General features: G+C 36.3%; 1 protein-coding gene across 13 annotated transcripts in view; it reads left to right on the top strand.

Moving 5' to 3' along the window:
* Positions 1 to 20,901, top strand: part of ELAVL2 (ELAV like RNA binding protein 2) — a 163,513-nt gene that overhangs the window by 126,188 nt on the left and 16,424 nt on the right. For all 13 annotated transcript variants that reach the window (XM_037020594.2, XM_073228420.1, XM_037020593.2 and 10 more), the window contains one exon: positions 17,565 to 17,718. In XM_037020594.2, coding sequence (XP_036876489.1) covers positions 17,565 to 17,718 — 154 coding nt within the window. The remainder of the gene's footprint in view (positions 1 to 17,564; positions 17,719 to 20,901) is intronic.

The following is a 20,901-nucleotide window of genomic DNA, read 5'->3' on the forward strand; positions in this document are numbered from 1 at the left end:
TGGTAGGTTCTTTTGAGTTGTAGATGCTAGTTAAAAAAATTAGAGAAATGTATGTTTGTCTCTCTTTAGATTTGTATGAACTCTTTACAAAAAGCACATGTCCATTTTTTTTTACTGCCCCCTCTATCAGATACTCTATCATTTCCCTTAGCATTCTTTCTCAGCCATAAGTGTTATACCATACCATGATTATGTAGGTTTTATTTCAGTATTTCCCGAATATTTGATATACTGTTTATGGGAAAGCATGAGAGAGGGCTATATTTTGAATACAATACAAGAAACATGCTACTTGTCTAAACTTCCCCCTCCTCCCCAGTTCCGTGAAGAACTCTTGTGAGTCTTGTTGCATTAGGACTTAATAGTCACAAGCTGTTCTCTTGGTCTGCTTTTCTCACTTATAAAATGGTGGAGATGGTACCAGACTACACAGTTACTGTGAAATGTTCTGTTTGACACGGAGGGGTAAAGAGTACTTAACACTGGCGTGTTGCTTTCAAAGAATACTTTAAGGTTGTATTTTAGAAGTCTAGTTGGGGAGTAATTAAAAATCTACTTTTACCCTGAAGAAAGTCACAATGTTTAGTTCTTTTAATTTAACTTTGTTGGCTATTAAAAAAAATTACTGTAGTTACATTCTGTTACAGAGAAGTGGATTTTGAAAAAAACAGAACAAAACACAATACATCATGCTATTGTGCTCGGTTTTTTGGTCATTAATATAAGGTTTCCTCCTCTCCCAGGAATGAGAGGTTACTCCTTCCTTCATAGATTCTGGGGTTGCTAGGGAGTCTTAAAAGGACTCTCAGGTGAGCAGTGTGAAGGGCAAGGAAAAACAGAGTACCTACCTGGTCCTGGAAACTGGTAATTCAGAAAAACTTCAGTATTCACAAATTTCGTTAAATGACTAGAAATTCAACTGTTCCTGCGTGCTTTACCCAAACAACTCTGTTTGTATTCCTAGAGAGATTCCTGAGTCATCAAGCGGCTCAGACCTCATAGAATCAAGCACAACAACCTTTTTGCAGAGACTGGCTGGGCTGATGGGCCCCTAATTGAGCCAAGCCACATGCAGCCTGTCTGATTCTTGGAAATATCTTTGGATGGATTTTTATGGGCTTCATTTTATGTGTTTTTATTTCTTGGTGATTTAAATTCATATATATACTTTACTTTCAAGCTGCCTGGGAATTTGTCCTACTCATTTAATAGCCAGCATTGGTATTAGTGGGAGGAGGGCTTGAAATCTGATATTTTTGTAAGCTCTCCTGGAAACCTGAATATGCCCCCAGAGTTTGAGGATTTCCTACTAAAATCCCTATACACCAGGAACTGCCAAAACCTTAAAGTTCATCAGAATCACTGGGGTGAGGTGTTTGATAAAATGCTGATTTCCAGACCCCAATTAACACTTACTAAATCTGATTATCTGCAGGGTGAGGCCAAAGAAATTACATTTTAACAACCACCATCGAGGATCCTCAACAGGATCCTGAGACACACATTGTTTGGACCTAAATGATTTGCACTTGGATAAGTCTGTGCTGCTCTGCTCAAAACAAATCTGCATGTAAATTAACATTTTCATTTGTGGGTTCTATCAAACTATGATGAATGCTTATGATCAACAGATACACTTTTAATGAATACAGTGCTGGATTTACCTAAAAAATAATGCGTATTTCATTCTCTTTCTTCCCCTACCACACATACACACATACACACTGTTCAATTCCAGAACATTTGAATGTCATTAAATACTTTTAAGATTACAAGTACATAAATACCGTATAAAATTGGATTCTGAGAGTGGGGAAATTACAGTGGGATTCTTCTGGGGCCCATTCATTTAAAATAGATATTTCAGAGTATTGAGGTTGGGAACTGAATTATATGATCTGAGATGGTTGTGAATCCTTAGATTATGAAAGTTGCTTTTACAATTCAATAAAAATTTATCTTGTCTTTATAAACTCCTATCATTACCCCTTTCCTACCCTTCCCCAGTTTCTAGATATTTGAACTTTTTAGTCAGGGTTTGAATAAATGAGATTTTACCCTATTAACTCTCCCACATAACAATTTATAAATATTTAAAGAAAAAAACATCCATAAAGTGAATTATGTCCCAAAGCTGTGTGTGAAATCAGTGCATAATTTGCCAAAAGGCTTGGAATGTCTCTGTTCTGCTCATATTTGCAAAAATGGGTTAATAAGTACTCATCACCAACTTGAAGGATTCGCCTTGGTGGTGGTCTTCATTAACCAGTGTCTTGGGGGAACTGGGAAATACGCATCCTCTGCAAACTGCTCTGGCACACAAAGTCAAATGAGCTGTGAGGGTGAGGACTAAAAACTGCCTTCTCACCCTTGTACTTTGATCTGTGAGTATTAGAGAACATTGATCTACAAACTGGCAAAAGTGATACTATTTGGTGGTTTAATTACAGCCAGTGAATGTTACTGATGCTATCAATCAGTGAGACCGGGAAAAGGGCATGGTGCCAGACCATTCTGTGCTCCCAACAGTGTAATTAAATATACAGGACTAGATTCTCAGGTAAAAAGTGAGGTGCTTCTGAACTGAAGCAGGAGAACACTTTGTTTTGCAACAAAGGTAAAGGTGGTTGTCTCCTCCTAACCATCCCTCTTTTAATTTCTGGAGGTGTTCATGAATAACAATGATAAGGTCTCTTTATTGCATACAGTTAAAGTTTTTGGTGTCTTTCAACAATTCTTTCATTTAAAATCTTCACAACTGTCATACAAAAGGCTTTAGGAATACAGTAATTACTTTTAGTTAAAGCTGTTTGGGGGAAGCTCTATTTGGAGGATGAGGGATTGTCTTTGAATGAGATTATTAGTCCTGCAAATCAGTTCATTTTAAAAAAAGCTTTCCCCATGATTATTCTCTAATGTCTAATCATATTGAGAGGAAAGTATCTTGATAGGTTTGAAGTTATAAAACATGCAGTTATATTTCAGGTGTTATTCTTCTTAAGTTATCTATTGAATGAATTTCATAGTTGTATGACCTATGGCAGGTCCACAAAGTATATGTAGATAGAACTTCCTTTGACTCTGGGGAGGGCTTATAGTAATATTTCTATTAGCCTTTTCTCTCTTTATCCTATGTTATATCTGTTATATATTTATACCATATACATAAGTGTATGTGTGTGTATCATGATTTCCCATTTAGAACTGTTTGAGAGATAAGAAATGCCATAGGTAATCTAAAATATTTTCTGAGACTGCCCCCAACTTTTAATGGTGTGTAGTTTGTACCAATTGAGGCTTAGCAAAGACAGGCAACCCTTGAAAGAAAATCAGTTGTTTTCTAACTTTTTTTATGCATGTGTGTGATCCCAGACATTTACTACATCTTAGCTATTGCAGTTTACTGGTAATACATAGATTGTGGGCTATTTCACATTTACTACAGGTGTTTGAAGAAGAATTATTGAAATATCTTACCCGTTGTTTAAAAGAGAAAGATTGTTAGAAATTTTTCCTTTGGAAGTTTGAGGAATAATTTTTTAAAGTACATTAAAGGCTTAGTAATTGTGATTGCTTCATCATCAAGAGTCCTGTCCTATTAGGGCTTTACTATATTATAAGGATCCATACATAACATGACCAGTGGTCATTCTCATAGTTTGTAGGGAAGGTCATATGCTTTAAAAGTCATAAGTCTCCATCATACATGTGCTTTTTTTCCTCTACTCTTCTCCCCCACCCCACAGAAGGGCAAAAGTACTAAACAGAGTATTAAAAATATTTAATTGCAATTTTTTAAAGACTACAACAATGATTACATGTTCTTGGATTGGGAATATCTGTAATTAAATAAGTACTTAATTCTGAGAGCATTTTGAGTATCTCGTATATACCGGTCAGCTTTGCTAAATGTTGGAGCAATGCTAAAATATAGCAAGATGTAGTCTTGTCCTTGATGTCATTGTGTAGTAGGGAAGATAGCAATTACTTCATACGATTGTTATTTGGATGTATGATAAGTGAATGCAGAGAGCAATAGAAATGGATATGTCACTGGCTACTAAGAGCCCTCCACAGTGGTTTCAGAGGTGATAGAGTTTTACAAAATAGGGTTCACAGAGAAAGAAGGAAGGTATTACATGTGAAGGAATGTCTCCGCACAAAGACACAGAAGCCATTTTGACAGAAAGAAATGTACTTTTTGAAAGAAACTTAACATCTGAAAATGGTTAAGTGTACTTATTCTATAAAGTAATAACCTTCCACAAAAATGATTAATAGAAAAATTTGATTAAACTGAGCCCCATATTTTACATTTGTCCGTTTTCAGTGAAGACCTAATTTGTAAGGAACTACAGGAATGAATTTTGGGCAGATAAATTCACTTGTTCATAGACACATACCTGCCTTGTTCTGCAAATATTCATGGTGACCCTTGAGACTCGTTTGAGATTCTTAAAAATGGTATCAAGATGAAATTTCTCTGTTTAGTATTTAGTGAACATACAAAGATAGGATCATTATATTTTCATTACTGTATATATAAGTAGGTCAAAGGAGACTTGGGTATCTGAAATAATTTTGTAGCACAGCAGTTTTTCTTATACTTACAGAACAAAAGCAAACATTGTAGAATGTACTTAGCATTTTTATTGCCACACTGATTTTGACTATTCTCCTCACTTAGCTTATGATGGGAATACTGTCTCCATATTGTGTATGTGTATGACATACACCAGACATTTTTGTAGACTATCACTTCACTGCTCATAAAATCTGCACCTTGACATTTAAGAGCTCTAGAATCTGCCATAACTCACTATTCCAGTGTTGTTATTATCCTGCAGAAATTTCTATCCTAGTTCAGCTTTGGATATGCAAGTCTAATTCTTGTCTCGCAACTGCCTTGGAGACATCTATCTTTGTCTATTCTGCCCTATACCACTGTCACTATTTACCAAGGTTTATTTGGCCATAAAAACTTTTTTTTTAGACTTTTTTATTAAAGTATTGCTGATATACAATATTATATTGGTTTCAGGGATACAACATAATAATTGGACAGTTACCTGCATTATCTACATTATTAAATGATCACCCCAACTAGTTTAGTGTAGTTACTGTCTGTCCACATAGAAGATACTAAGGTACTACAGAACTATTGACTATATTCTCTGGGCTGTGCTTTACTCCCCATAACTAATTTATATTATGATTGAGATTTTTTGTCTATCGCCTTAACCTGTTTCACCCACCCACCCCAAAACCTCTCCCACAGTAACCACCAGTCACTTCTCAGTGTCTGTGAGTCTACTGCTGTTTTATTCATTTTGTTTTGTTTTGTTTTGTTTTTAGATTCCACATATAAGTGAAACCATGTGGTATTTGTATTTCTCCGTCTGGCTTATTTCACTTTGCATAATACCCTCTAGGTCTATCCATGTTACTGCAAATAGCAGAAATTATTTCATTTTTATGGCCAAATAACATTCCTTTACATATATGTACCACATCATCTTTATCCATTCATCTATTGATGGACACTTTAGTTACTTCCATATCTTGGCTATTGTAAATAATGTGGAAATAAACATAAGGCTGCATATATCTTTTTGAATCAGGGATTTTGTTTTCTTCAGGTAAATTCCTAGAAGTAGAATTACTGGGTCATAAAGTATTTCTATTTTTATTTTTTTGAGCAATTTCCATACTGCTCTTCGTAGTGGCTGCACCAATTTACATTCCCACCAGTAGTGTAGGAGGGTTCCCTTTTCTCCACATGCTCACCAACACTTGTTATTTTTGTCTTTTGAACAGTGGCTATTGTAACTGGTGTCAAGTGGTATCTCATTGTGGTTTTGATTTACATTTCTCTGATAATTAGCAATGTGGAGCATCTTTCCATGTGCCTTTTGGCCATCTGTATTTCTTCTTTGGAAAAATGTCTATTCAGGTCCTCTGCCCATTTTTTTCCTCTAGTGTATGTGCTTAACTTTATTTATTTATTTATTTACTTATTTATTTTTATTGAAGTCTAGTTGATACACAATCTTATGTTGGTTTCAAGTATCAACACAGTGGTTCAACAGTACCCACATTATTAAATCCTCACCCCAACTAGTACAGCTACTATCTGTCAACATAGAAAGATGTTACAGAATCACTGACTATATTCTCCATGCTGTACTACCATCCCCGTGACCAACTTACATTACGATTGAGGATTTTTGTGTTCCTTTATCCCCCTCATTCTTCCCACCACCCATCCCAAACCCTCCCTTAGTCATCAGTCACTTCTCAGTGTCTGTGAGTCTACTCTCTGCCAATTTTTTAATGAGGTTACTTGCTTTTGTGGTGTCAAGTTTGTAGGAGTTCTTTATATATTTTGGATGTTAACCCCTTTTCAGATAAATCATTTATGAATATATTCTCCCATACTGTAGGTTGCCTTTTTGTTATGTTGATAGTGTCCTTTGTTATATGGAAGCTTTTTATTTTGATATTGTCCCAGTTGTTCATTTTTGCTTTTGTTTCTGTTGTCCAGGAAAAAATTACTCTTATGTTCAAGAGATTTTTGCCTTTGTTTTCTTCTAAGAGTTTTATGGTTTCATGTCTTACACTTATTTTAGGTCTTTACTCCATTTAAAATTTACTCTTGTGTATGGAGTTAGACAGTAATCCAATTTCATTCTCTTGAATGTAGCTGTCCAGTCTTTGCAACACCGTTTACTGAAGAGTCTGTCATTTCCTCAGTTGTATATTCTTGTTTCCTTTGTCACATATTAATTGACCATATATGAATGGGTTTATTTCTTGGCTCTCTATTGTGTTCCATTGATCTATGTGTCCGTTCTTGTGCCAGTACCATATACTGTTTTGATTACTGTAGCTTTGTAGTATAGCTTGAAGTCAGGGAGCATGAGACACCCCCATCTTTGTTCTTATTCAAGATTGTAAAAGCATTTATTTTCACTTTGCATTACTTTTCTCTCCTTCGTGGTCTACAGACCACCTCACAGAACACTTACAGTTTTATTTATTTCTGAATGACAATGTTTCTGTATAAGAGATAGTGGAGAGCTGCTCTTGGAGACCTGCTCTATATGCTTACAGATCAGAAAATTCACAATTGAAGTGAGAGGAAAAGTGAAACACTGTTACTTCCTAGGTGTTAGTAGTCACTGGAGATAAGGTTGAATGAAGAATGTGTAAAGGACTTACCTGCTTTTTTTCCTCTAATAAATGAAGACTTAACTTCTGTTAACCTTTGTGTGTGATTTTCTACATATTGTTCATTAGTCTGTGTCTGCGTGTCATGTGTCTCTCTTTCATATATTCTCGCTTTCTCAAATCTCAAATGAAGGAGTACATGAAAGCCCGGGGATGTGTAACCTACCGAAACTGGCTTATAGAGAACCTTTTTCTTTTTCCACATGTTACTGAGTAGTACTAGCTGGCTTTTACTGTTAAAAGCTCAGTTTACTTATCCCAGGTAATGTGTAAACCTTCTTTATGTTTAACTTCCTAACTTGGCATTTTAATCTGTTGATGGTATCTTAGAATATGCTAGATTCTCAAATACTACATTAATTATGTTTTAAGATTATTTTTGGAGGTAAAGTTGTGACAGGTATCTTGATCAGTATTGCATTGGTTGGAGATTGCATCTGATCAAGTTTCAGAAACCCTTAAGTTGAAAGAACCCTTAAGAAACTAGCAGTGGAGAATGGTTTTCTAAGAATTCGATGAGTACCCTTATTTTTCTGTGAGCCAGTTTAATTTGTATTGTTTCCATTAAAGCACAAAAAGCCAGGTAGCTTGGGCCAGTATCACACGTTCTGATCATCTTGCCGGAGAGGTACTTCAGAAATAGCCCCTGCAGAAGACCATGGGATATATTCACTCAACAGGTATTGGAGTACCTACTTGGTGGGTGGGGCAATAAGATAGGCATACGTACAAGAATGACTTGCAACCATCTAGAAGCTTAAAGCCTAACAATATGAAAGCTTGGTAAGAGAGTTGCAGTGCTCTTACCCTGGGAGGAGGCTTTGAGACAGTCTATTTCTCTGACAATGTTGAGGGAACCTCAGACATATCTGAGTATTGGGTACTAAGTACTGAGATTTTTCTCTTTAAGTTTCTCTAACGTCCGGATGGCATATTTAGTGAAAGCATTGAAAATGAAAATTGTATAGTACAACGTGGTAGGATGGCATTTTTAATATTTTTTTATACTGTAATATTGCATTGAGTCATTAGGTGCTGATTGCCTGGTGACTTGACCCATCACACACTCAGAAACATTCATGTAACCCTAATCTGCAGTTAAGCATTATTCTATGAAATCCACATAATATTTTTATTACCATCTCCCAAAAAAGTATTCTTTGGTCCTCATTTTGCATCTCATTTTAAGGTCTAACAGATCCCTATAAGAGAGAATGAGGAAGTAGGAGGATTTAATATGTGGTAGTTTGGAGAAATAAAATTAAGTTGGCCTTAGTTCTATCAGCCCATTTGAGATACTGGATATTGACCCTCTGTGTAACACTAAGACAGTCTTTTCTTCATGCTTCAGCCAGGATTCACATTTTCCAACATACTCATCTGCCATTGCCTTATAAAATGCTCATAATGTTTTTTGTAATACTATGATTACAACTTTGTGATTATAAATTATAATATTGTAATAGTTAATATAAAAATTGTTTTAAAAATAACTGCCATGAATTTAGAAGAAGCCTGATTTATTTCACCTTTGAACATATCTGTTAAACTGCAAACATTTTCCTTGTGTCAAGTCTCCTTCTCTGTGTTATATCTCAGAGATATTAGTAATATTTGAGTATATTCTTCCACATGTTGGGTATGCTGATTATAATACCTAATTCATACTCTTGTTGTGAAGATCAGTTGAATATATACGTGTACCCAGAAAAATGCCCAGCACATGGTAAGCACCAAATAAATGTTAGGGGCTATCATTATCTGTATTATTATGATTTTATACATATGAAATCATTATATAATACTTTATTATTTTCTTCAATCCTTGTAAGGTTCCTGTGAGGTAAGACTATCAAACATCAAATTACAAATAAATAAATATTTGTATTGCCTTCAGAGGACCTAAGGCAACTATTTTCAAGTTATGTGGTACTGGTAAAACACAGAGCCAAGACCTGCACTGAGCTCTATGCAACTCCGTACCCAGTGTTTTTGCTTCTTCATAACTTTGGAGGACTCTCGTGTAAATATCAATTTCTGGCCACTGGTTCATATTATGGCCAGAACTTCACCAGTAATAAAGCATTCTCTTTTGTCTTTAGTTTTTTGACCAAGAACTGAACTAATAGTATGCCTCAATTCTGGCCTATTTACATTACTTAACCTATCTAAAGATGATGTGGCCAAATAAATACAGGCTCATTTCTCATTTCTAAAGTTAAAGTAAGGGAGCCCACTTTCTTAACCACCCCTGAAAACTTCCTAATGCAGAGGGTAAGAGTGGACTGTTTGGTCATTACAGGTCAAACTTCTTTTTTTTTTTTTTCCATGCCACTTTAGTGTAATTATTTTCTGAAGTTTTAATGAGCTCTAAATGAAGGTGTGGGATTGGAAATGAAATTTGGAACACTATGATTACAGATTCCTGCTTAGACCTGGGAATGACTTATCCAGCACTGCTCCGTAGGGGATGTGGTTTAGCCTCCCTCCTTCAGGTGCCATATCTAGCACCATTGATCTATTTGTGTTTTATATTTTGTTAAATTCTTCACATGCAGAAATCTTCAGGAATTTTATAAGGCATTTATGGACTCTCCAACTTGCATTTCAAGGCTGTTTTTACTGTGGACTCCCTGTTTACCTTTACCAGCACAAAAGTGCTTGTCTGTGTACTACAGCTAAGCAGAATCCTCGATAAAAGGGCAGATATGATATGCCAACTATAACACTTTAATAAGAAATAAAGATGTCAGTCAGGACAACCTATTTGGATGCTCATTTAACAGATACACATGGATGAAACTCTCTTGGATAACATTTAATAAACTCTGCTCAGTATAGTTTTCAGAGGTCGAGTTTAAGATGTGTGAAAAAGAAAATCTAATTTGTCAAGTCTCCAGTTTATGATTAGTGGCTTATTACAAATGTTAGCAATCCGCATACTTTTGTTTTTCTGTGGCCATTCCGTAGTTTCAGTATTGTTTTGAACAGTGCCATAGGTGAGCACTTGCTCTTATGACACTTACTTATTCTTAACTTTATCTTTAAGCTGGGTAGACGAATCAGTTGCCTTGAGTTTTATTTTATAATGTGCCAAAACTTGGAAAAGATGTGAAGCTGGGAAGTCTCTCTAATGTGAAACAACCAGTTGCTGTTTTCCCTTTCTATTAAATGGGGTATAATTAAAAGAATAACAGGTATTTTTAATACCTTAAAGAGTCTGACTATTCTGAGTGCATTTTAATTTAATTGGCATAAAGCACTAGTCCCAGGATTCTCAGTTTGATTTTTCCTTTTTTAACTTCTCTCCCTAGACTCTACATCTATTAGATTTTTCTCAAACATCTCCTAAATAATTTTCAGGCATTACTAGTAGTAGAAATACAGGAACTGTCCTAAGAGAATAACTCATTTGGGTGTATTTCAGACTTCCTTATGTGTATAAAATAAAAAATTTAACAAAGCTAAGTTTCTTACTTTCTTGCACATATCTTCTGGTATCTCCCTAACTGTCTGACCACTCTCCCTATAACTGTCATTTCTCTAGAAACTTGTGTGATTTCAGACTGTGTGTTGCAGCCACTGGTATAATGGAAAACCCCTGGATGAGGAGTCGAGACCCCTGTGTCCTACACCCAGCTCTTGCTCCATGTCGTTGTACATGTTAACATGTTACTTCTTCATCTTTGTGTGTCTCTGTCTCTTTTTCTAATATATAAAGAAATTGGACTAAATGATCTCTGTATTTTTCTTTTTGCTCCAAAATTGACTTTTCAGCAACGTTATTCTGTTAGAATTCAAAAATAAAGTTTTGCCAATTAATATGTGATTCTAAATCATCATCATGGTAAATGCATGGTAGGTATGAGGGTGTACAGGTATACAAAGTGTGTTAAAGACAAAGTTTATTTCAAAGAGTTAATCCAGTCACAAGAGGGTAAAAGTGAGTATATCTTGTTCTCTTAAATACTGAGGAAACTAAGGAATATAACCCAGACTACCTAACTCAGACTAGAGGGGAGAGATGCCCACGGAGAGTCTGAGATGACTAAAATTTAGATGAGTGGAAGGAGCAGCTTAGACTAACACAGGGAAGTGAGAGAGCAGGAAGCTTTGAGAAACTGCTGGAGGTTGTGTGTGTTTATATAGAAAAGGTAGTCAGCGCCCTGAGTGTAAAGTACTAAAATATTTGAAATTAATCTTAAAGCATTAGGAAGCCCTGAGGGATTTTAAGCAGAGAATAACACAATCACTTGAATTAAAAGAATCTTTATAGACTTAAAGCATTCAACAAATCCAGTCTTAAAAAAATTTGAGGTCCGTATGTATTTTCCACTGATGAAGTTTTCTAAATTTGTGTCTTAGAATACCTGTTAAAGGTAACTTCCCTAATCTATAATACCTTTTCTAAGCCTTCCTGTTAAGTGTGATTATTCCTTTTAGCTCTAACACCTTTGCTAATGCTATTCTTTAATTTCTTATGGACTTACTTCCGTATAACTTTGTTCTCTCAAATTTACTCACTGGCAACCCCTTGTGAAACATGCCTGCCTTTATGTGAAATTAACTTGGACTATACTTGATGTGTGAGGCTTGTTCCAGGTAGGGTTTTGCATTTAAAGCAGATAAAAGTATATGTTTCTTCCTTTTGGGTGAATTTTGAGGTCTGTGCTTGAATTGTGGTGAGAGAGTCCATCTTTCTGTGTACTTTACTCTGAGCTCTCCAGTGTAGCCACTTGTCTATAAAAAAAGCCTTGATGTTGTCCCAAGACCTTTGCTACTTCCTACCAGAGCCAGAACTAACTTTTATTTAGTGATAGTGTCATTTTTCAGACAGCCCCATCAAGACCCCATTTTTCTATATGAACAGCAATTAGTTCAGTTGAAATAGGCATAATTGTGATCTTGTCTACTCCTTTCAGCCGAAGAGATTGAATGGAGCTTTTCAAAAGGTCTGATTTTGAAGTTTAATGTTTATAGTCCTGGGTCAGTAACTGACAAGTGATAGAAGTTGTTTAATGGTGATCTTGCCAGTGGGAGATTTTTCAAATGTCCGTAGTTTAATAAAGAAAGAATTGCTTTGTTCACTTATAGACCTTATCACTCTAATCTGTTGGTATTAATGTCCAATGTCACTGATCTTTCTGTTAATGAATTGGAGAGAACTGAGAGCAGTTGTGTTTTTGAACAAAAGCATTTAGATGGACTTCTAATAAAATACTAGTTCTTATCCATATATATTTTTGTTCCTTTTGATTCTGTGTGTTTTGATTAACTTATGTTTTGATAGACCATTCTTACTATATGCATTACTCTTCCCTGAATGTTTAGTGTATAATTAGTTTTAGTTGTTGATGAAGAAATGAGTTTCTAATTGCAAAGAGTATGCTGTTTCAAACTCGTATATTTTTGATACCTAATTACTTTGATAAATCTATTTTTATCTCTATTTTGTCCAGTCTCATCTAATTCGTGAAGAATGATTTGAGAAGCCATTGGCTAGAACGTTTATTTGCCTGGCACTTCCAACTGCCTCCCTTTCTTTTCCCTCAAGTAATCTCAGTATTGCTTGTCTTTGTTTATTATATCACTTGTAGGGTTGTGAGAAATTCCAGAATAAACTTGAGTTTTAAATTGCTACCTTTGGAGTAGATTGGTGTTCAATGTTGTACTCCCTGTATCATCTTTAAATATTTAAATTGCAGACTCTCAGGCTGCCTCTTAAATTAGATCCTTCACTTAGTAGTTTTGACATTTCATAACCTTGCTCCTCAGGCATTAAATATTCACCTGTTTAAATGGTAGTGAAAATTTAAAATACAAACCCATCTATTAATCCGGTGAATGTAGATTTGAGAACAGCTTGCACTGGACGAAAGAAGCTGTTTCATTTGACCCCACTGGGACATACACTGGATGTGGATTATCTTGAAGTATTTCTAATACATAATTGGTCATAAAAAAACACATCTCTTTGGTTTTCTCCAAGGAGTTTTAATCTTGAAGAACCACAAAGATAGACTTAACACTTTGAGAGTTAAGGAGAGCCCAACAGTGGTTCTCTAGGTGAGTATTAAAACAAGGCACCAGAACTAGCTCCACATCCACAGAAAAATCAGACTGGAGAAGGTTGCTGCTAATTGCCAGATACAAATTGTGGTCTGGAAACTGATTTCAGTCTCCAGAATGCAAGTCCTTATCCACCTGGGAGTCTTTTTCTGCTCTGATCTAAGTGCATTTCTGCTTATAATTGTTTGAGATGGAAGAACAAGAAGAAATAGTTTTCTTTTCCTGGAAGGGAGGATGTTGCTGACAGTGATGTCCTGGATAGAGCAGGGGAAGGGGGGGTTGCTTTTAAGCCAAGAAGCAGTAAATGTTGTGGGGGTAAGATGTGGCACATGGGTCTGGGAGGACAGTGGCCCTTCCTTATTTGTATTTCCTGGTCGGGGTGGGGATTATATTGCTCTTTAATAACATTCTAAGAATTAGACAGTCATAACCTAATTTAGAAATTCTAATTGTCATGTACAGTTTCTCCAGATACTGTCAATTGATGACCACTCATTCTTCATTAGAAGTTAACTTTTAAAAAATATCAAATATCATTTCATGGAAAATGAAATAAAGTAACTTTTGACTTAACTGTAATCTTTACTAATAATAATTTCTAGTGCCATCATATTTTCTTCTGTCTTTGCTTAATTTCACTGTGTGTGTGTATATATATATATATTTAAGAAACAAGCTGCAAGATTCATTTAATTTTTCCAAACTCTGATAACAAGTGCACTGGTAAGCAGTTACTGAAGTGTGGTACTATAGAAAGAAAATTGGGCAAGGGGACAAGGACATGTGGTCTAAAGATCAGAGTTTGAGTCCAGTTGTATGTAACCATAAGCATGCCTTGTCTATCCCTACTGCCCAGCTATAGAATACTAATGTGTGCTCTTCCTGCCTCACAGGGTTGCTGTGAGGCACTAGCAAATGGGGTCTCATAAGACCCCAAGTTTAAGTTTGCTACCACTATGAATTTATATACAGTTTAGTCACCTCTGTCCTGCCTGTGGTGATGGGAACTAGTTTGTTGACAAAGTTACTGAAAAATACTGTTTTGAGAAGGTTTGTTGCTGGTTGTCAGAGCCCTTTGAATGTGGAGGTGTTCTAAAAGCATACCTGGGATTTGTTTTAGTTAGTTGCAGTAACAATGCAGACAGGGAAGTGATTGTTAAAAAGGAAGAAGTTTATGTTTACGGATCTCTAGAAATAGGAGGCACTATATGCCACATGGGGAAGTTCCAGGGATGGTCGGGAGGCAGAGGGGAGAGGGCAGAGCATGGCCCAGAGCCTTTATTGGGGTGTCTAGTGGAAGGAAAGGGCAAGGCAGTATAGGTATGCTGAGTAAGTTTACCCGCAGATAGTTTGAATAATTTTGGAGGGCTCTGGACTATAGGTGTGGTCCCTAGTTTTTTGATATCTGCCTGTGGGTTGATTTAGGGCAGGGGGAGTATTAATATAGGCTTGGTGTGTTGAGTTTGATAAAGGAGATAGGGCTCTGGATTGGTTGGTTTGTACATAAAAGGCATGTATGCTCAGTAGGGAGTCACTTTACTGTCTCTAGGAATTAGCTATCCCTGAGAGGGGCAGTCTTTCCTGGATCTAGACCCCAAATGCCAAAACATCAAAAATACAGAGAATTAAAAAAATATAGTCAGTACAGGCTGGGAATGAAAGAAGCAATGCGAACTGAAGACTGGACATTGAAGGGGGAAAAAAAGCAGATAACATAACTGACCCAAGTATGTTTTCAAAGCTTTTATATAAGCACTAAATATAGAACCATTTTCCTAAATATATTTTAGGATAACTTTTAAAACACTCTACCCACATTCCTCTGAAATGCACAAAGCAGTAAATGTCACAGCATGAGTAAATTATTCTAGAACACAGTAATGGACTCAGGTTACTCTCAACTTTAGTGATCTGGGATCTTCACTCACATTCTCAGATGCATGTAGAGGTAAATAATATTCATAATGTAGTCACCTAGGTTTTTCGGTTCTGTGCTAAGAATTTTATGTGGCTTAGGGATTATTTTATTAATATTCCTAATAACCATACAAAGAAGGTACAGTTATGTGATAATAGACTTAAATGATTTGTCTAAGTTCACAGAGCCCTTAGTGAGTTGAACCTAGTTTTGAGCCCAGGCACATTGGTTAGAGAGCTGTCACCTTTACTGTTAGACTACTTCATGCCATGCTTAAGTTCATGGAGAGGCTGCCTGCTTCATCAGTCATTGTAAGTTACCCTCCTAACTTTGAGAATGTTTAGATGCTTACTCTGTTGCCCATGGGGAGTGGCTTTTCTTCTTTATATAAAGTTCCTTCTTCATAAAGGGGGCACCGCAATCAACTGATCTGGAGCAGAGTAACAGCTTACTTGCTGAGAGCTCTCTGCCCCTGAAGTAAAGCCCTGGAGTCCTAGTTACCAATAGAGTCCCAGTGGTGGGCTTTTTAGTTTACCCACATAATTGAGAATTGAACTTTAGAAGAGAAATTGGATATTCATTTATTCATATTGCTGAATGGATGTATAAGTCATTTGCTTTTTTTTTTTAAATCACGTTTATAGCAGTCCTAAGACTAGATTTCATTTGAATTATTTTGGTGATCACTTGGAATTTTCCTTCATTTCTTATTTTTCATTTACATTTCAATTTCCTAGTCTTCCTTGTTAAGTGTTTTGGCATAGAGGGGAAAAAAAGAGTATGTGAATAGTTGTCTGTCTTCTCTCCTTTTTTTCACTATTCCAAATTCCTTGTGTCTCTGGGACAGGACAGTGTTATTGTGACTTTCAAATACAGCCTTTGGAGCAGCAGGTTTATTTTCAGTTGTTAATGAGCAAACTTATTGAATAAGGGTAAGAGTATTAAATGTTAACACTATTGGGACAGGAGTGAAACCTAGCAAGACCTTTATAAGTAGTATAAAACCTGGCACTTTTTTCTAGAAAGCATAAATAAAGTGGAATAGCACAGAGAGCTATTGGATAATCTAAACCATGGAGAAAATATTTGGTGTTTCATACTAAATACCAAATATTGTTCAAACTGACAAGGTGTTTTCTTTGTTTCCATAATAGCAGCAGAGTAGATTATAGGTAGATACTAATGGATAAACTGAGCAAGCAGAAGTTACATCATGATACCTGAGCAAATCAATCCCAGAGTTAGATCCATTGGACATTTTTATGGATGATCAGGAAGATGAGGTATATTGTGAAGTTTCTGTCCTTGAAGTAAGTCTGGAAGAGCTTATAACCAAAGAGAATATAGTCAGGAATATCGTGTGAGAGTCAGAGCAGAGCTCTCTAAAAATTGTCAGGGAGGGATGGGTTTTAGGCAAAAAGCCACCAGTTTCAACTTGGGCAAGCTCCAGATGACTTGATGAATTGTCCCTTAAGTGCTGTGGTACAGCAAGCTGTTGTGGGATCACTGGATCAACAAGGTATTAGATTGACTTTACTCAGCAAGTATTCTAGCATATGCCAAGATGGTAGATACTGATGCCAAGATACTGATAAGTAGAGGCAGATGTAGTTCCTTCCCTCATGGAGGTTACATGAAAAATGCTGATTATAGACAACAACAGGCAAACTTACTTTGTCTTCCATGCTTGTACAATTTAGGGCATTATATCTTAAGATAGGGAGCTTTTTGGAAGGATACGTAAAAGAGCAGATGAGTTAATATAAGAGACTTACACATTTTGAAAATTGAGGTTAAAGAGACTTATGAACAAGAAGACAATAGACAAAGAATAATGGGGCATACAGCCCATGCATATACTTAGATTTCTGGGAATTCAGGGATGACAAACCTTTCAATTTTAGAATAATGAAAGAGCATACTTGCTGATAAATTGTTTAGAAAGTTTGTACCACCATCCTCAGAGATGGGAGAGGCTTGAAAACAGATCACAGTATTGTGTCAGATGAATTTAGATTCCTTAAGCTTAATTATCTGAGCCTAAATTCCTAGTTTAGGGGATTGGCCCATTGAGTACAACCTGTTCTTGGGAGTATACTGTGCTCTGTGTACCACCAGTCTGTTTTAAGACTTAAAAAAAACCTACAGGTAAATACTCTCCTCCTTCCACCCAAGGGGATGGTATTTCCCATTTGTTGATAATTTCTCCAGAAATGAGAAAAAGTTAATTGTGCTTCAACTTCAGTGTTTGTTGTATGCACTTTATGGAAAAGCTAACTTCAGTCTGAATTTCTGAAGGGAGGTAACTGAGTGGGGATATATGTTTCATTTTATTTCCCTTTTCCAGGTTTCCTATGCTCGCCCAAGTTCAGCTTCTATCAGAGATGCAAATTTATACGTCAGTGGACTTCCAAAAACAATGACCCAGAAGGAGCTGGAACAGCTTTTTTCACAATATGGACGCATTATTACTTCTCGTATTCTTGTCGACCAGGTCACTGGTGAGTAGGAGCCGCTCTAGGCAATCTCCTACACTTTCTGACTGGCAGGTTGTACAATATTCTGCCTTCCCATATACATCCGTCTTGCTCCTGGAACACATCAAAGGTATATGTGGGCCAAAAAATGCAATTTTCTGCTGAAATTATTCATAAATATGCATGGATAAAAATAGATTGTGCAGTGTAGTGAGTGAGCTTGAGTCATTTCCACCCTGAAGGTGCAGGTTCGAAGCATGTTTCATGGCTTGTAATAAATTTACAGGTTCTACAATCTTGAGTTCAAGCTGCTGCACAGAAAAAGGCCCCATCCTCCTTACAAAGTACGAATAAATTATCTTTTGTAAATATCATAGTTTAATGCAGCATTGTTCAACTAAATCTTCAAGGGAAGATTACATGACATCTATGCTAGTGGTTGCTGTTCGGACTGTTTTCCAGGCCCATGCTGTGTTGTATAGGCATGTATATAAGAGTTTGAAATTTTGAATGTTAAAAAGGAATTTTTTTCTACATAACGTAGCCATTAACTAAACTGGAATGAGAATACTAATATGTTTGTTAAAACTTGTGTGTAAGGGAGCATTCTGCTAAACCATTTAGTTAGAAGGTAGCAATATAGATTTGCTTATGGATTATAAAATAAAGTATAGGTATATTTTTCTATTATAAAAACAATATTCTTTTTAAAACATTGAAAGTAGAGAAACATGGTAAAAAGGGAGAAAATCCATGATAGTGTCATATACTCAATAAGTATTTGAGTCACATTAAGATTTTGTGAGTTTGGGTGAAGGGAAAGGTTGGTTTTCCTGTTTGGTATCTTTGTGTTTCTTTCTTTTCTCTCCTTTCACTTTTCCTGTTCTCTTTCATTTCCCTTCCCTCACATTCTTTCTTACAATGATAATACTACTGGAGATACATCATATATTACACTGTCTGATTTTCTTGTTTAAGAAAGCAATGGATTAATCACAGAATGAAAGCAGGTCAAAGCAGGTCAAGTTTTAATTCTTCGAGTGATGATCCACTTAGTTGATCTGAATTTGATCAGTAGCAGCCTGTGTTATGGCCCTCTGTGCTGTTAACTGGCCTCATAGGAAACGCCGTGCTACAGTTGGGTAGAGAGATTACACATTATTGGGAGAATTGCGTATAGGATTTGCTGTATGGAGAATATTTCGTTCAGTGAGGGCATATACAAATATGGTCTTCCCTTCTTAGTTGCGTTTTATAATCCTCCTCTTACATTCTATCACAAGGTGTTAAATCACACAGACTGCTAATAGGGTTATGTAGAAATTCAGGTCTAGCAATCCAGATAAGTTTGTTGAAAGCAACAACAATGCCCCTTTTTTTGTTCATATCATTAATGCTTTTTTAATCATCATTCTTAATAAAAACTTGGTGAATTAAGAGTAGATTTTACCTGTGATACACAAATACCATCTCTTAACTGTGAATCCTGTCTGAGTGCTTAGGCTCACAGGTGGACGTGCCTCATGACCTCCTGGTTTAGTCAGTGGTCCTCCCTCCAGTGTGGTCCCATACGTGTAGCATCAGTGTCCTTAGGCACCCCCACTAGAAATGCAAATTCTTGGGCTGCACCCAACACCTGATTAATGGAGCTCTGAGAACAGGTAGGTGTTCTCCCAAGCCCTTCAGGTCATTCTGATGCTCAACTTTGAGGACAAGTTTAGAAGACTCAGCTTGTGTAGAGGTCATTACTACATTGCTAATAGAATGCTTTCCTCATGGAACAGTTAAGTCCTAGGCGTTATTTTTAAAAGGTACTAATAGATAACTTAACAGGATAGATCTGCTGTCATTTCACCGTCTTATCTTTATACTTGGGCTTTCAAAGTGAAATTTTTCATTTTACCTGTAACGAAAAATCCTGCAATTTTGTTACTCAGCCATCAGGTGGTAATAATGTGTAATGGATATAGTTTAATAGGAAAGGAAAAGTGATAGGGGCTGTCACAGATAAGTGTACATGGAAAAAAAATGCCTTATGTACTTTAGAATAAAATTCTAAGCCATTGAACTTAGCACAGTATTAACTGTAAAGCAAGCAGACCTTCATTCCTCTTGAAGTTCCTATAAATCATGATGGGCTAGTGTGTCTTTTCTTAGTCTATCTTTATAACCTCTTATTCTTTTCTTCAGTGACGTACTCTCAATCATCCAGACTTTTCCAGCTCCAATTTCAAGCTGGTACTGCTAGCACCAATTTGCTTGCCAAGAAAGTGTTTCCCTTGCAAATCATGATGGTCAGCTATGGCCACCCCAGCTAGCCTGTTTAAGCTAATTAAATGGAGTAAGTTTGGTTTCCTTCTACCATTTCTCAAAAGCTGGACAGGCATTTGGCCATCCCTCTGCTTTCCTATTCTCATCTCTTGGAGTGGGGAGAGCATGAGACAGGCTGGCATGCCATAGTTGGAAGTAATAATGATAAAGCCATAAAGCTTTCAGCCTTTACTTCTCTTTTGTTTTTAAAATTTAGGCCTTCTTTTACCTCTTTTTCTCCATGTAGTATTACTTTGCTAACAAACTGTAGCTAGTTAAAAAAGCAATGGGGGAGTTTCAGGAAACTGAAAGTCTCTACAGATATGTTTCTTCAAGGCTGGGATCCTATATAATATTAAGCAGAACTTCATTATTTTAAAAATTAGCTGAAATACATCTTCCTACCACTATTCATTATTCTTAGGATAGCTTTTTAGCATTTTTAGCAAATGCCTGGTTCTCTTCTCCTTGTTGCAAGAAAGGGAGCTCCTGTGCCCTTTGTTTCTGAGCTGTTTGTCCGGTAGCATAATTTGAAAAATAGAACTCCTGTATGCTTTTGACATTATTAAAGAGAGTGTGGGTGTACAGGAGGGATAGAAGGAGGCGAAGAGATAAAAACATGGGTATAACTTGTGTGCTTTCTTTCTCTTCTTGGTTTATTGGGGTGGGCATGTATAACAGGTATTCAAATTGTATAGGTAACTTTATGCATTTAAAAAAATGACAAAAATTGTGATTCTAGACTGAGTCGCTACTGAGTTAAGGTAAAACTTTTCCTCCTCCTGTGATTTTGCGGCAGATGTTATATGTAGGTGAAAACATGTTCTTGAGAAGGAAAAATTAATTTATCTTTTCTTCTCTCCCTCCTCTTTCCTTCCACTCCCTCTTTCCCAAATC

The sequence above is a fragment of the Manis javanica genome, chromosome 2 (genome assembly GCF_040802235.1).
Source record: "Manis javanica isolate MJ-LG chromosome 2, MJ_LKY, whole genome shotgun sequence".
NCBI classification, from domain to species: Eukaryota; Metazoa; Chordata; class Mammalia; order Pholidota; family Manidae; genus Manis; species Manis javanica.